A 13,653-nucleotide genomic window follows, 5' to 3' on the forward strand; every position below is an offset into this window, starting at 1 on the left:
GAAAACGAAGAAGCTAAGATCAAGACTGAAACAGAAGGCTATATTGTAGCCCTTCAACCAATCAGAGCTTCTCGTGAAGTATTCAATTTGAGAGTCTCTCAGGCTATTTCGGTTCAAGCTCATTATGATAAGGAAGAGATAAAACATGAAGCAGAGTTGGCCCAGATTAATGAAAAACTTGCCAAAATTCGCAAGAGAAGAGCTGATATAGCCGCACCTCTGGCCACTGCCCATCAAGAACAACAACAACTCATCCAAGAAATTGTTTCTATTGAGACCAAACAAGAAGAATGTGGGAGAAAACTTGAGAAGGTCCAATACGAAAAATTTAGGCATGCTGAGGCACTTTCGGCTCTGAATAATGAAAGGATAAAGCTACACTCGGACTTGGCAAGACTCATGGCACCTCATATTTCTTCTCTTTAAATTTCAGTATTTGTAATAGTTTTCCTTTCTTTCGAACTTATGCATTTTGGCTTTGATTTAGCAAACAATGATATTGTTTTAAGTACTTACCATTAATCGAGTTGATGATATTTCCCAATTCAATATCCTTGATTCGATATGCATTCCCCGAATACAATCCTATCACTTGGAATGGGCCTTCCCAATTATGGGACCATTTGCCAAGAATTCTCGATTTCTTTTCCATTGGAAAAATAACTTTCAAAACCAACTCACCTATACTGAAACACTTCTCCTTTATTCAACGATTATAGCTTCGAGCAATACTTTCTTTTTGTCGAATCATATTTTCAAGTACCAATATCCGCTCTGAATCTAATTCATTTAACTCATCAAACATAGCATTCCAATAATCATCGACTGACAAGTCATTCTGTTTTGATACCCTCAAAGTATTCAAATTAATCTCCAATGGGAGCACAACATCATGGCCATAAACTAATTTATAAGGCGACGTACCCGTCGATTCTCTTGGTGAATTTCGATAAGCCCATAGTACCTGACTTAACGTTTCATGCCTAGTTCGAGGTCTATTTCCGATTTGTTTTTTAATCAAACCTATTAGAATTTTATTTGCTGCTTCAACTTGCCCATTAGCCTGTGCATAATAAGGGGTTGAGGTAACCATATTGATATTCCTCGAAGCTGCAAAATTTTTTTAATTTGTTGACCAGTAAACATAGTCCCTTGATCAGTTCTTAGAGTTTGAGGAATCCCAAATCGATGGATTATATGTTCCTCAATAAAGTCAATAATTTCATTTTAACCAACTTCTATTAGAGGAACTGCTTCAACCCACTTTGTGAAATAATCAATTGCAACCAAGATAAATTTATGATGTTTCGATGAAGGAGGGTGAATCAAACCAATTAGATCCAAAGCCCAAACCCTAAATGGCCATGGCTTTATGATCGAATGCAACTCAGATGCTGGGATCTATTGTATCGAACCATGCTTTTGACACTCCTGACACGCCTTTGCATATTCAATACAATCTTTGATCATAGTTGGCCAATACACATGATTACGATATAACACCCATTTCATCTTCTTCCCAGCTTTATGGGCACCATATATCCCTTTATGGACTTCGCCTAAAGCAATATTTTTTATCATCTTGGCTTAAACATCTCGACAAATTTCCATCGATTCCCTTCTTATATAACTCATCAGCCATCAAGACAAAATTTATTGCTCGCAATTTTACCTTTCTATCGACTAGAATACTAGGATTCTTTAAATACTCAGCAATAGGCTTTCTCCAATCATTATCCTCCCGTTCATCTATACAGAAAGCCTCCCTTTCATCCACAGGCACCAAAATTTGATGTATACTAGCTAATTTTTTCAAAGTTTCTGGGCTGACTTTGTATCTCGAAGCAATTTGGGCTAACTCATTAGCAATCTCATTATGAATCCTTAGAATGTGAACCAAAGAAACTTTTCGAAAGGAAGTTAACAACTCCCAAGTCGTTGTTAAATATTTTTGCAACTTCTCATTATTGTATTTAAATTCCTTCGACAACTGCTTTAAAACTAACTGAGAATCGCCTAGGATTTGGACTTCCAAAGCCCCTTTTTCGATCAATATTTCAAGACCCAAAATTAAAGCTTCATAATCTGCCATATTATTCGAGCAAGGATACTTCAGCTCGATCAAAAACTCTGATGGAACCCCTTCTGGTGAGATAATAAGAATTCCAACCCCTGCACCATCTTTGTGCTTCGATCTATCAAAATATAACTTCCAACAATCGACTTCAATGTCGATTTTATTTGTCCCCTGGTCATTCAGATGATTTGAATTATCAACGAGAATATCTGTAATGACCTGGCCTTTTATAGCTTTGGCCGGGACATACTGTAAATCAAATTCAGTCAAAGCTAGCATCCATTTTCCTAAACGACCTCGTAACATTGAGAAACTTAACATGTATTTGATGAGATCAGTTTGTGCTACAACCTTTATCGATTTGGCAACCATATAATACTTTAACTTCATACAAGCATAGTACAAGGACAAGCACAACTTTTCTATTGGAGAATACCTCGTTTCGATATCAGTTAACACTCGACTAAGGTAATAAACCATCCATTCATTTTCTTTCTCATCATCTTGGGCTAGCATACACCCAATGGTGTTTACAGATGCTGCAATATACAATTTTAAAGGCTCGTGTGGTCGAACATTTGCTATAATTGAAGCCTTGGACAAATAAGCTTTTATGGAATCAAATGCCTGTTGATGCTCATTTGTCCATTCAAACTGTGAATCATTCTTTAATTTTACTAAAGGTGCAAACACCCGAGTTCGATCAGAAAGATTTGAAATGAATCTTTGGAGATAATTCATTTTTCCCAGAAAGGATTGCACTTCTTTCTTCGATTTAGGCACAAACAATGCTAATATTGCATCGGCCTTTGCATTTGTCGATTACAATTCTCTTTTTATGAACAACAAAACCTAAAAAATTTCTAGCCGATACACCAAAAGCACATTTTAAAGGATTCATCTTTAATCCCTTCTTCCTCATGGTGACAAATGCTTTCCTTAAATGATCAATGTGCCGATTCACCGAAATCGATTTGACCATAACATCATCAATATATACCTCCATAAATTTTCCAATGAACTCATGGAATATAGCATTCATTGCTCGCTGATAAGTTGCACCAGCATTTTTCAAACCAAAAGGCATCACCACCCACTCATACGTGCCCAATGCCCCTGGACAATGGAAGGCAGTTTTGGACACGTCATCTTCTGCAATAAAGATTTGGTTATATCATGAATAACCGTTCATAAAACTTAGAATTTCGTTTCCTACTGTAGAATCAATTAACATATCTGCGATGGGCATAAAGTACTCATCCTTCGGAGTAGCATTATTTAAATATCGAAAATCAATGCATACCCTTAACATCCCATTTTTCTTCATTACAGGAACAATATTCGAAACCCATTCAACATATCGTGCGGTTCGAATAAACTTCACTTTAATCAAGCGTTCTATTTCTTCCTTAATCTTTTGGTTGATTTCTGGAGCAAAATGACGAGGAGTTTGCTTCACAGGTCGAGCATTCGATTTTAATGCTAATCGATGTTCAACAAGAGAACGATTGAGACCAGGCATCTCATGATAATCTCAAGAAAAATAATCTTTGAATTCATGTAAAAGATGAAAAAGTTTAGATCGGAAAGGATCGACAAGATCTTTACAAATATAAATGATTCGAACGTCATCAATAGTCCCTAAATTAATCTCTTCCAAGGGATCTTGAGATTCAAATACTTTAAAATGTTCCTCATCTTTTACTGAATATTTTTCGAAACCCAAAGGTTCCAAATCATATATGCAATCAAAAGAAAGATTAATAGATTCATTATAAACAAAACAAATTCGATCTTTTGCTGGATTAACAACAACTTTATTTTCAACACAATGGATTTCTGCTATCAAATCAGCAGTTAGACAAATAACATCATTTGCATTAAATGAAGGAAAACCTAAACCATGACTAAACTCGATCGAAGATATCGAGTTGTTACAACTAATAGAAAAGTTTGCATCCCTAAATGATTCCACTTCATCAGAGGAACCACGTTTATTTTCTTCAAAAGAAAAATTACTTAAATAATTACTTAAAGTTACCAGATAATCTGAGACCTCTTCAGCACGCTCCATGACACAATGCCTCAGATTCCTTATGACAAACAATCCCAGCCAGTCGGGGTCACATTCAACTGAGGATGTCGCAGCTTCACTGTCAGACCTTCTGAAGACAAGTAACAACCTACGCAATTATAAGAATTTAATGCCCTGTCAATATTCAAAGGCTTCAGTTTCGGGCTATACACTCTGAAATCAACATGTAGCTGTTCAATATAAAGATTCGAATCTGCCTTAACAATTTCAGGTTTGCCATCCTCAGTCCAAAGGAGGACACTTTGATGCACAGTGGATGGTACAGCCCTAACCTCATGAATCCAATCTCGCCCCAACAAAGCATTATAACTTGCTTTCGATGGCACCACCACGAACATAGTGTTTTGTTCGGATGATCCCACTTTTACTCCCAAAGTAACAAGACATTTTGCTGGAGTCAAAGAACCACTAAAATCCATTACTGCAATGTTGGTAGGGACCAGGTCATTAGGATGCTTTCCAACCTTCATCAGAATCCTCTCCAGTAGGAGACTTATCGCTGCTCCACCATCTATCAAAACTTTATTCACTTTAATCCCACTCAAAGTAGTGGTGATATGGAGTGGGCGGAGATGGGATTTCTGCTTTTCAGTAGGCCTCCGGAAATATCCTGGTTCATCTTCATACTGAATAAAAGAAAAAACCTCTTCAGCATTCATATCAAAGTCCACTTTTGGATCACCTTCATACTCTCCCAAATATTTAGTCAGAATGATCGAAATGGTTCCGATCATCTCATCATCTCCTTCCTCAAAGAATTCTTCATCTAAATCAACCTCCTTGCCTTTATCAACTCTAGAAGAATGGGTTATTGCCTTGCCTTTCTCCACCTTTGCAGGAGATGGAATTCCTTTTGGGCATGTCTCTCCATCAGAAGGAAAGACAATTCTGGAATGCACCGAAGGCGTTCCCCCTTGCTTCTATCTGTTTGAGGCTTCTTGTTTTGATTAAGATTTCTTCTATCTCTACCCCTTGGGTATCCTCTGGCTCGACCACGGAGATAGGGATATTGGTTTCGAGGAGGTCCCGGGTGTCCCCACTGTGGGTTCTGTTGAGACAGAGCATCTCGATTCTGGAATTTCTGGCAATTCCGAATCCATTGGACACCTATAGCCTGAGATCGGCTCAAAGGTGTAACCACATTTTGTTGAGGGGCCTTAGAACTCTGTCCCTCCATGCGCCGAATTGGTTGCCTTTGGCAAGCTTGCTCTTCTCTATGAGCTAACTCCTTCTTCATTCTTTCTTTCTCGAAAATTGCTATATCTTCAGCATCGAATACAGCGTTACATCATGGACACAAAGACACGTCACGATCTTTAATCTTTTGCTGTACCAAGAAATCTAGCAGGTCATCTCCTGCTCGAGGATATACAGATCAAACTTGTGACTCAAAATCATCCAGAGCCATATCGAAGTCGTAAGACATACCAACCATATTCACTCCGAAATATGGTTCAACAAAACTAGCATCAGCATCAAAAGGATCAACATCAACCTTCATCTCCTTCTTTCCATCATCGAACTTCAATCGTCCCTCTATTATAGCCTCATGGATTAAGTCCCTGAAACGAACACAACTATTAGTTGAATGACTAGTTGCTTGGTAAAATTTGCAATAAGATTTCCCTTTTAAATCTTTCACTGAAAGTAAAGTTCTACCCTCGGGTAGAATTAATTGTTTATCTTTAAGCAACATATCAAAATTCTGATCAAATTTCGAAATATCAAAACTATAATTTTCCCATTCTTCAGTTTTGAATCATTTGACTTTTCATTACTAGGGAGCTTTTTAAGTAAAGAACAAACATATGGAGGACCCTTCTTAAGTTCCGCCAAATCGACCTCTGTATCGAGATTGAGTTCCTCCTCTGAAGACTCCATAGTCACATAGGCAACTTTCTCCTTTCGAGTAAAAGGCTTGCTCTTTAACTTCTGCTCACTCCTATGTTTCTCATTTTATTTCTTCATAAGTTCAACCTAATGAACCCTTTCAGCCAAATGGGATAAATCAGGGATATGCACAATTAAGCAACTTTCGACGCATATAAAATCCTAACCCCATAACTGCTATTTTCACCACTTCACTTTCAGGTAATGAAACATAGCATCTACTTCTAGCATTTTTGAAACGTATCATGTAATTGTCAATGGTTTCACCATCCTCATGCTCCAAAGCAACTAGATCAGTAACTGCCACATTCAATTCCTCTCGATAAAATTGAGCGTGAAAAGCAGTTTCTAACTGATTCCATGTCGTTATCGAATTTGGTATGAGATTTAAAAACCAAGTAAACGCATTCTTCGTTAACGAAGAAGGAAAAAACTTCATTTTCAAATTCTCATCATTGGCTAAATTCCCAATCTCAACCAAATATCGAGCAACATGTTCAGTAGTTAACTCTCCAACTTTCCCTGCAAATTTTGTGATTATCTTTGGATTTTTCACCCCTCTTGGTACTTTAGCCATTTGAACAACTTGAGGGAAAGCAGACACAAAATAGGGTCGATTCATAAAACCAACATTCAAACCAACTCGATTAAACACTTCCTCCACAATTCTTGTGACTTGATAACGTTCACCACCATGATTAATACGTAATCTGGCTAGAACTTCATTTGCATCTTGACCACGGGGAACTATATGAGGATTTTCTCTATTTAAAATATTGGTTTCATTTTGAAACACATTTTCGAATCCTTCATTATTCCTCCTGGCATCACGCCTTTCACCTTCCTCATAATCTACGATTCGAGCAATTTGTTCGACTTGTCTAGCAAGGCGTTCGAATTTCGATTCGTGATCAGCCATCATAGGATTTAGAATTGTGGTCATTTGTTGAGTCAACAAATTGACTAAGTCATGATGACTTTCCTCTACTTGTTGTCGATATACTGCCAGAGAATTAGCAGCATTCGAAGTAGAGCCCACATTATAGTCACGAGAGTACTCGGAATGTTGTTGTGGGTTTTGAGAATTATTCCCTCTATTTACACTCCCAAATCAAACTGGAGGAACAAAACTATTCACCGGTGGAGTATAACCGGGAGGAAGGCCATAAGGGGGCCAACCAGTAGTTATTGGAGGCTGGATTGGTGGTAAAACACCATGTGGACGAATATTACATCCCATAGTTCCAGTTTGTATGGTAGTAACTGCTATACTTTCACTTCCAATCACACCTTCTGAACGTGAAGTCACGTCCGCAGATTGCACAATTACTGGTATGCTGTCATTGGTGGACGAACCACCATTCACATTTGATAATTCATCAACCATGTGAATGATATTTCCACTTCTCAACCGTATACACCAAATGATACCAAAAACTATTTCACACACTTCAATTTAAAATTGTCCCACCGGGTGTGCCAATTTGTTTTGTCGATTTTTAGCAAATCGATAGTGGTTCGATATCTAATAGTTTGGGAGCGAAACCTACTCCTCTTTTGCTGGTACCAGTTTTCTATAAGTGCATCAAAGTGTCTTAAATTAGATGAGTATCGAAATAAAAAGTAAACTAAGATTTATAAAAGAATAAAAATGGTAAAGACAAAGCATTCAAAAAGTAAATTGACTAAAATCGAAAAAGGTTGCTTCGAAATTTAAAGAAAACAGTAAAGGTGCCTTCGACTGGGTCAAAGGGCTTTAAGCATAAAAATTAAAAATACTGGAACGTAAAGTGGATTTGGAAAATAGAATCAAACAAGTAAAGTAAATGCCGCTTGAAACATGAGTGTGCTTGAAAGATACAATTTGCAGGAAATGTAAATGGAAAGTAAAAACATGTGGAAGGAACCCTACAGAAAATTGACTCAAAGCAGATTCAGAAAGTTCCTGGGATGTGAGTGCGCATGAGTAATTTTTGAGGTAAAATTCCAACCCTTATTTCCTCAAGCTTTTTAATATTTATAGCCTATTTCTATAACTGATCGTTAATGACATAATGATATCTCGTATGCACACTCTCAAGTAACCATTTTCGCTCTCTTGCTAATAAACGTTACCCATCAATATATCACAGGGTGAAAACCTTCAACTTCTCGCCACAACATAACTGTCCGATTTTCCTTTCGAGCTCCTATTCGATTCCTCAACTGATTTCTCATTCAATTCACAAAAATGACTAAATCGAATATATGTAAAATAACTTCCAATAAATATCTGTACACGTGTTATTTTGACCTTTATTCTTACCTTAACCTCCTTTCGAAGCTTCAAATCGGCTTATCCTAGTCGAAAACATTTTTCGACTAACAATATTGTATGATCATATCGCAATTTATTCTAGGTAACGTAAATATCGAAAAGTTAATTTATAGAAGAAAATAGAAAAGGATCTAAAAGTTTCGATTTATCCTAGTTTTAACACTTCTTTTGATGATTTTCTTTTTCTTTTTTTTTTGGTGTACTTCTTGGATGATTTAAACAAATGAATGTAATATTTAAATTTTTTTTTGTTTTTTTTAAATAATTACAGTTTTATGTTTAACAAAATGATCTCATGCGTTATTCCGAAGTTTGTTGTGAACTTTTATGAAATGATGAAAACTATTTTGTCAGTTTAATTTAAATAATTATAGCTAGTGTTAAACTCTTATATTTTAATACAGTGTAATTAGATATTTTTTAAATATTATTTTTTATTTAATTTAAAAAAAAGAAAAAATAAATAATAAATATTTTTTTTAATTTTTAAATAATTAATACATAAATATCGATATTTAAATTAATTAAATAATAATAAATTTTTAAAAAATACAGACTAAAGATTGAAAGTTAAAAGATAATTAGTATTTTTAATTTTTTAATTTTAATTCATTGATATTGTAAAATATTTTATTCAGTTAATTAATTACATGCATTTTTTAGATAATCATTTATATCGTTAATGTAAAATGTAATTATTTTTATAAATGTGATATTATTAAATAATTAGATAAACGGATAAAACTGCAATAATTGACAGTGTCCTAAATTAAAGTTAAATTCTTTACAAAAAAATTTTTTCGTGAAACTTACTACATATCTCTCAAAACTTTAAATCCACGTGACACTCTGGTACTAAATTGCAAAAGATGAAGAGTATTTTTGTAAAATTTAGAAGAGAGAGTAATCAAGTGAGATTAAACTGAATTGTATTTAGCAGAAGGAAAAGTATTGGAATCAATATTAATTATGTACAAGGTGTATAATGAATTAAAAAAAATGTAAAATTAAAATTAGATCATTAATTAATTATTTAATTTCAAATTTTAAAATTTAAAAATTAAGATTAGTATTTAAATCCATTTACACTATATACGATTATTTTTAATCCACGTCCAAAACTCACCGTCATCTTTTCCGGTTCTCATCTCGCGTCACTGAATTTCTCCGGCCATACCGAGGCCGCCGCATCCTCCTACCGACACCGTTCTCACCTCCGCCGGTCAACCCGATGCACCTCGCCCTCCGACGCTCAGCCTAACGTTGTTGTTGCTGTTTTCGTGCCTCTCTTCCGAACCGGCTTCACTTTCTCCCATTCCTTCAAGCCTCTTCTCACCGATGATACCACCATGCTCTTCTTCTTCTTCGGATCCAAGCATGGTTAGTTTCTTTCCTGATTTGAGCCCTATGCTTCACAACAGTGCCGCTTTTGTCATGACTAGTCTTTCAAAATTATGTTTCACCACAATAATAGTTTTTTCTGTTTATTCATCTTCTTCTTCTATTTTAATGGTCAATTTAGGATGGTCATTTTAGTAGGTATGCGGATAGTTATTTTATCTTTATGTAGATGATTATTTTGATTGGATTGAGTTTAGTTATATATAATTAAAATATGTTAGATGTTCAATTCATTAGGTATGCGGATGATTATTTTTATCCTTAAGTGGATGGTTATTTTTATTAAGGGTGAGTGGTGTGTGGCAAGACAAGTAGCGATGGTGAAATGGGATGATTATTGATGAAGGTGGGGTAGATGCCGGTTGAAAAAGAAGAGAATATTGAAAGATTTTAGATGATTATTTTTTTGAAATAACTAACTTGATTTTTTAAAAATTTGAAATTTGAAATTGGAGAATTTGAAATTTAAAATTTGATATGAAATAACTGAATAAGAGTTTTTAAATTTATTATTTCGTGGGTAATTTTTATTTTTAACTCATATTGAGCTAAATAAGTAGTCCATTGTACACATTGTACAAATACCTCATTGTCTCCCTAGCTAGACTCTTATCAGAATTGTTACGTTGAGTGTTGTAGCAGAGTTATATATATAACACCAACAACTACTCATGTGCTGTATGGAAGCTAATATAGCTAATATAACTTATTTTTGTTATAACTTTTAAGTAATGCGTAACTGTAATTGTTTATTAGTCCTGACATTCCCTTCAACAAACAAAACTCGGTCATTTTGGCTAAGATCCTGAGTTTGTCCTTATAATTTGTGAAGATAGTAGCAGTCAAAGGTTTTGTAAGGGCATTTGCCAGTTGATCCAAAGCTGGTACATACACAACATGAAGTGTCTTTTGTTGCACTCTTTCTCAATCAGCATGTAAATCTAGATCAAAATGCTTTGTCTTCTTATGAAGAATTGGGTTGGTTGTGAGAAGGACAACACTTGTCATAATAGATTGTTGTACAAGGAATGTGCAATTCTGAGAGAAGATTTTGTAGCCATTTAATATTAGTTTCTGTTGGAGCAATATTTGTTAATTATGCTTTAGCACTCAACCTACTCAGTGACCTCTACTTGTGACTGTACCAGGCAATAATATTGGAGTCGAGGAAGACACAAGAATAAGATGTGGACTTTTGATAATCCAAATCAGACCCCCAATCCGAGTCTAAAAATCAAAGATTTGTAACTCAGTACAAGGGTGAAATACGATACCATGACTAATTGTGTCTGCCAAATATCGAATAATCTTTTTGACACATTGCCAATGGAGAATAGGTGGTTGATGCATGTATTGTGACACCTTATTTACTAGAAAGGCAATCTCAGGCTTGGTAAAAGTGACATATTATAAGGCGACAACTATGAAGCAATAAAGAATATACTTATAAAAAAAGTTCTCCTTCACGGTTCAAAAGTTTAACAGTTGTGATTCATGCTAGCTTTCTAAAGAAAATACTTGATATATTTTGTTTGAGTAAGAATGTAAGAACTTGTGAGACTTGGTAGCTTCAATGCCAAGAAACAATTAAACTCGCCAGGCTCATTGAGTGAGAAAATCAAATATAATTGTTTCATTAAAGAATAAATTTCTTAATCATTTGAACTAATAAGAAAAATATCATCAACTTATACAAGGATAAAATTATAGAATTACGAGAAATTCAAACAAACATAAATGGATCAGATCTAGTAGTATGAAACCCAAATTTAAAAAGAGTGAAGACAAAATTATAAACTAGGCTCTAAGGGTTTGTTTTAGTCCATAAATGGACTTGTTTAGTTCGCAAACATGCATAAACATAGTTTCATGAAGCACTCCATTGAGAATTAATTAATAAAATCATATTGGCATCTACTTAACCATTTCTTAGAGAGAGCAATTGTAATTATACATGAATGGTTTTAGGCTTTGTAACCAAATTGAATATTTGATCAAAATTAACCTCTTTTATTCGATGAAAGCCTTTGACAACAAGCCTGGCTTTGCAATTAGGAGTAGAACTATCCAAGTGTCTCTTAATAACAAACACTCAATGACATCCAATCACATTACTATTTGGAGGATGATTTACATGGGTCCAGGAATTAGTATGATATAAAGAATTATTTTTCTTCCTTCAAGGCTTAGAGCCAATCAGGAGTTATGGCAATGATGAATTCATATTGGTGAGTTATATGGTAAAGATGTAAGTTTACAGATTTTTCCTTTAATAGAATGAAAGAGAGATTAATAAAGGTAGGACCTATATTTTGAATAATAATAAAATAATAAAAATAACTATAAAAGAAATTATACTCTCTTTTTCTATACCACTCTAATCTGTACAGTAGAGTGTCCCATTCATATTTTATGATAATGTTAGGGGTGTTCATGGGCCGGGCCACACCGGGTTTGGCCTGACCCAGACCCGGCCCGAAATATAGACCGGGTCTAACTTTTAGACCCTAACCCGACCTAGACCCGATGAAGCCTATGCATCTTCGGGCCGGGTGAAAACCGGGTAAAAACCGGATGAAAACCGGGTCTTTAGCATATAAAATTCACCTAATCTCCAACCATTATTTCACAATTCACATAGTAAAATTCACTTAAAAAATTATAACAAGAGCCAACCATTATCTAAAATTAAAACATAACCACAATCAATACTAAATTACTAATATTGTTTCATAACACTAAATAGTTAAGTCACAAACAAATAACACAAAACATTACAGATTACACAAAAGTCTTGTTCTTACTATAACAGTAAACATAGAACTTTAACTCATAGTCTTTATAACACAACATTAACCACAGAAGAATAGTCATCCATCAATTGCTATTAATGTTGTCAACTTGTTCCTTGTGATGTGGATGCATTAGTAAAACCTACAATAATACAAATTACAAAATATATAAAATTATTCATTTTCATATAAGAGATTATTAATTCAAATAATTAAGTCACAATAATAAAAATATTGTAAATGTACCTTCAACAATCTTCTGACTACTATCAAATTGATCAAACTCTTGATCTCCAACTTCTTGTTTCGAAGGGCACAACCAACTTTGAGTGCATATCAAAGCTTCAGCCATTAATGGTGACAAAGAGCTGCGGAAGACATCAAGCACACGTCCACCAGTGCTAAAGCATGATTCAGAAGCAACGGTTGAGACCGGAATACCTAAGACGTCACGGGCTATGAGAGAAAGAACTCTGTATTTTGAAGCATTCACTTTCCACCAAGCCAATATATCAAAATTCTCATCTTCTACAGTATCCTCGGCCAGATATCTCTCCACATCTGACTTGCTATCTGCATTAGCCTTCTCTCTTTTTTGCTTTTTCCACATATTCACTCTATTTTCAGAAACTCCTTTAGCACCAGTTGAGACTTTAGTATTATCATCCAAGACATCTCTAGATGAACTTCCACCATCCTCCCTTCCTTTATCATCTACAACCTCTTTTTCATAAAACTTATATAAAGTTTCTAATGTTAATTTAACAAAACCAGTCATACTAGTAGACACTTCCTTGTCATAAACATCCTCCAAACACCAACAGAGATAATCTAATTTATAACGAGGATCCAATACAACAGCAATAAGTAACAACGGATTAAATTTGTCAACAGGTCCCCAATATTTATGATATTTAGTCTTCATAGAACATGCCATAGACCCTAACAATTCAGAATGACTTTGGCTCCAAGATGTTAATTGAGAAGCAATAGATACAATTTCATGAAAACATTTGTTTGATGTAACATGCAAAGAAGAAGAGAAACTCAAAGTTATTTCATAAAAGATTCTCAAAAACTC

The 13,653-nt window shown here is 34.8% G+C and overlaps 2 protein-coding genes across 2 annotated transcripts; both read right to left on the reverse strand.

The window, feature by feature from the left end:
* Positions 1 to 706: 706 nt before the first annotated feature.
* Positions 707 to 2,818, reverse strand: LOC107615704 (uncharacterized). Its single transcript, XM_016317746.1, has 2 exons — positions 1,594 to 2,818; positions 707 to 1,110 (listed from the first exon to the last, which is right to left on the reverse strand). The coding sequence occupies exons 1-2, from the start codon at positions 2,816 to 2,818 to the stop codon at positions 707 to 709; spliced, it is 1,629 nt and encodes a 542-aa protein (XP_016173232.1).
* Positions 2,819 to 12,676: 9,858 nt separating this feature from the next.
* Positions 12,677 to 13,350, reverse strand: LOC148545860 (uncharacterized). Its single transcript, XM_088498106.1, has 2 exons — positions 12,819 to 13,350; positions 12,677 to 12,714 (listed from the first exon to the last, which is right to left on the reverse strand). The coding sequence occupies exons 1-2, from the start codon at positions 13,348 to 13,350 to the stop codon at positions 12,677 to 12,679; spliced, it is 570 nt and encodes a 189-aa protein (XP_088354232.1).
* Between the last annotated feature and the right edge of the window lie 303 nt (positions 13,351 to 13,653).

The sequence above is a fragment of the Arachis ipaensis genome, chromosome B9 (genome assembly GCF_059453495.1).
Source record: "Arachis ipaensis isolate K30076 ecotype BB chromosome B9, ASM5945349v1, whole genome shotgun sequence".
Taxonomy (NCBI): Eukaryota; Viridiplantae; Streptophyta; class Magnoliopsida; order Fabales; family Fabaceae; genus Arachis; species Arachis ipaensis.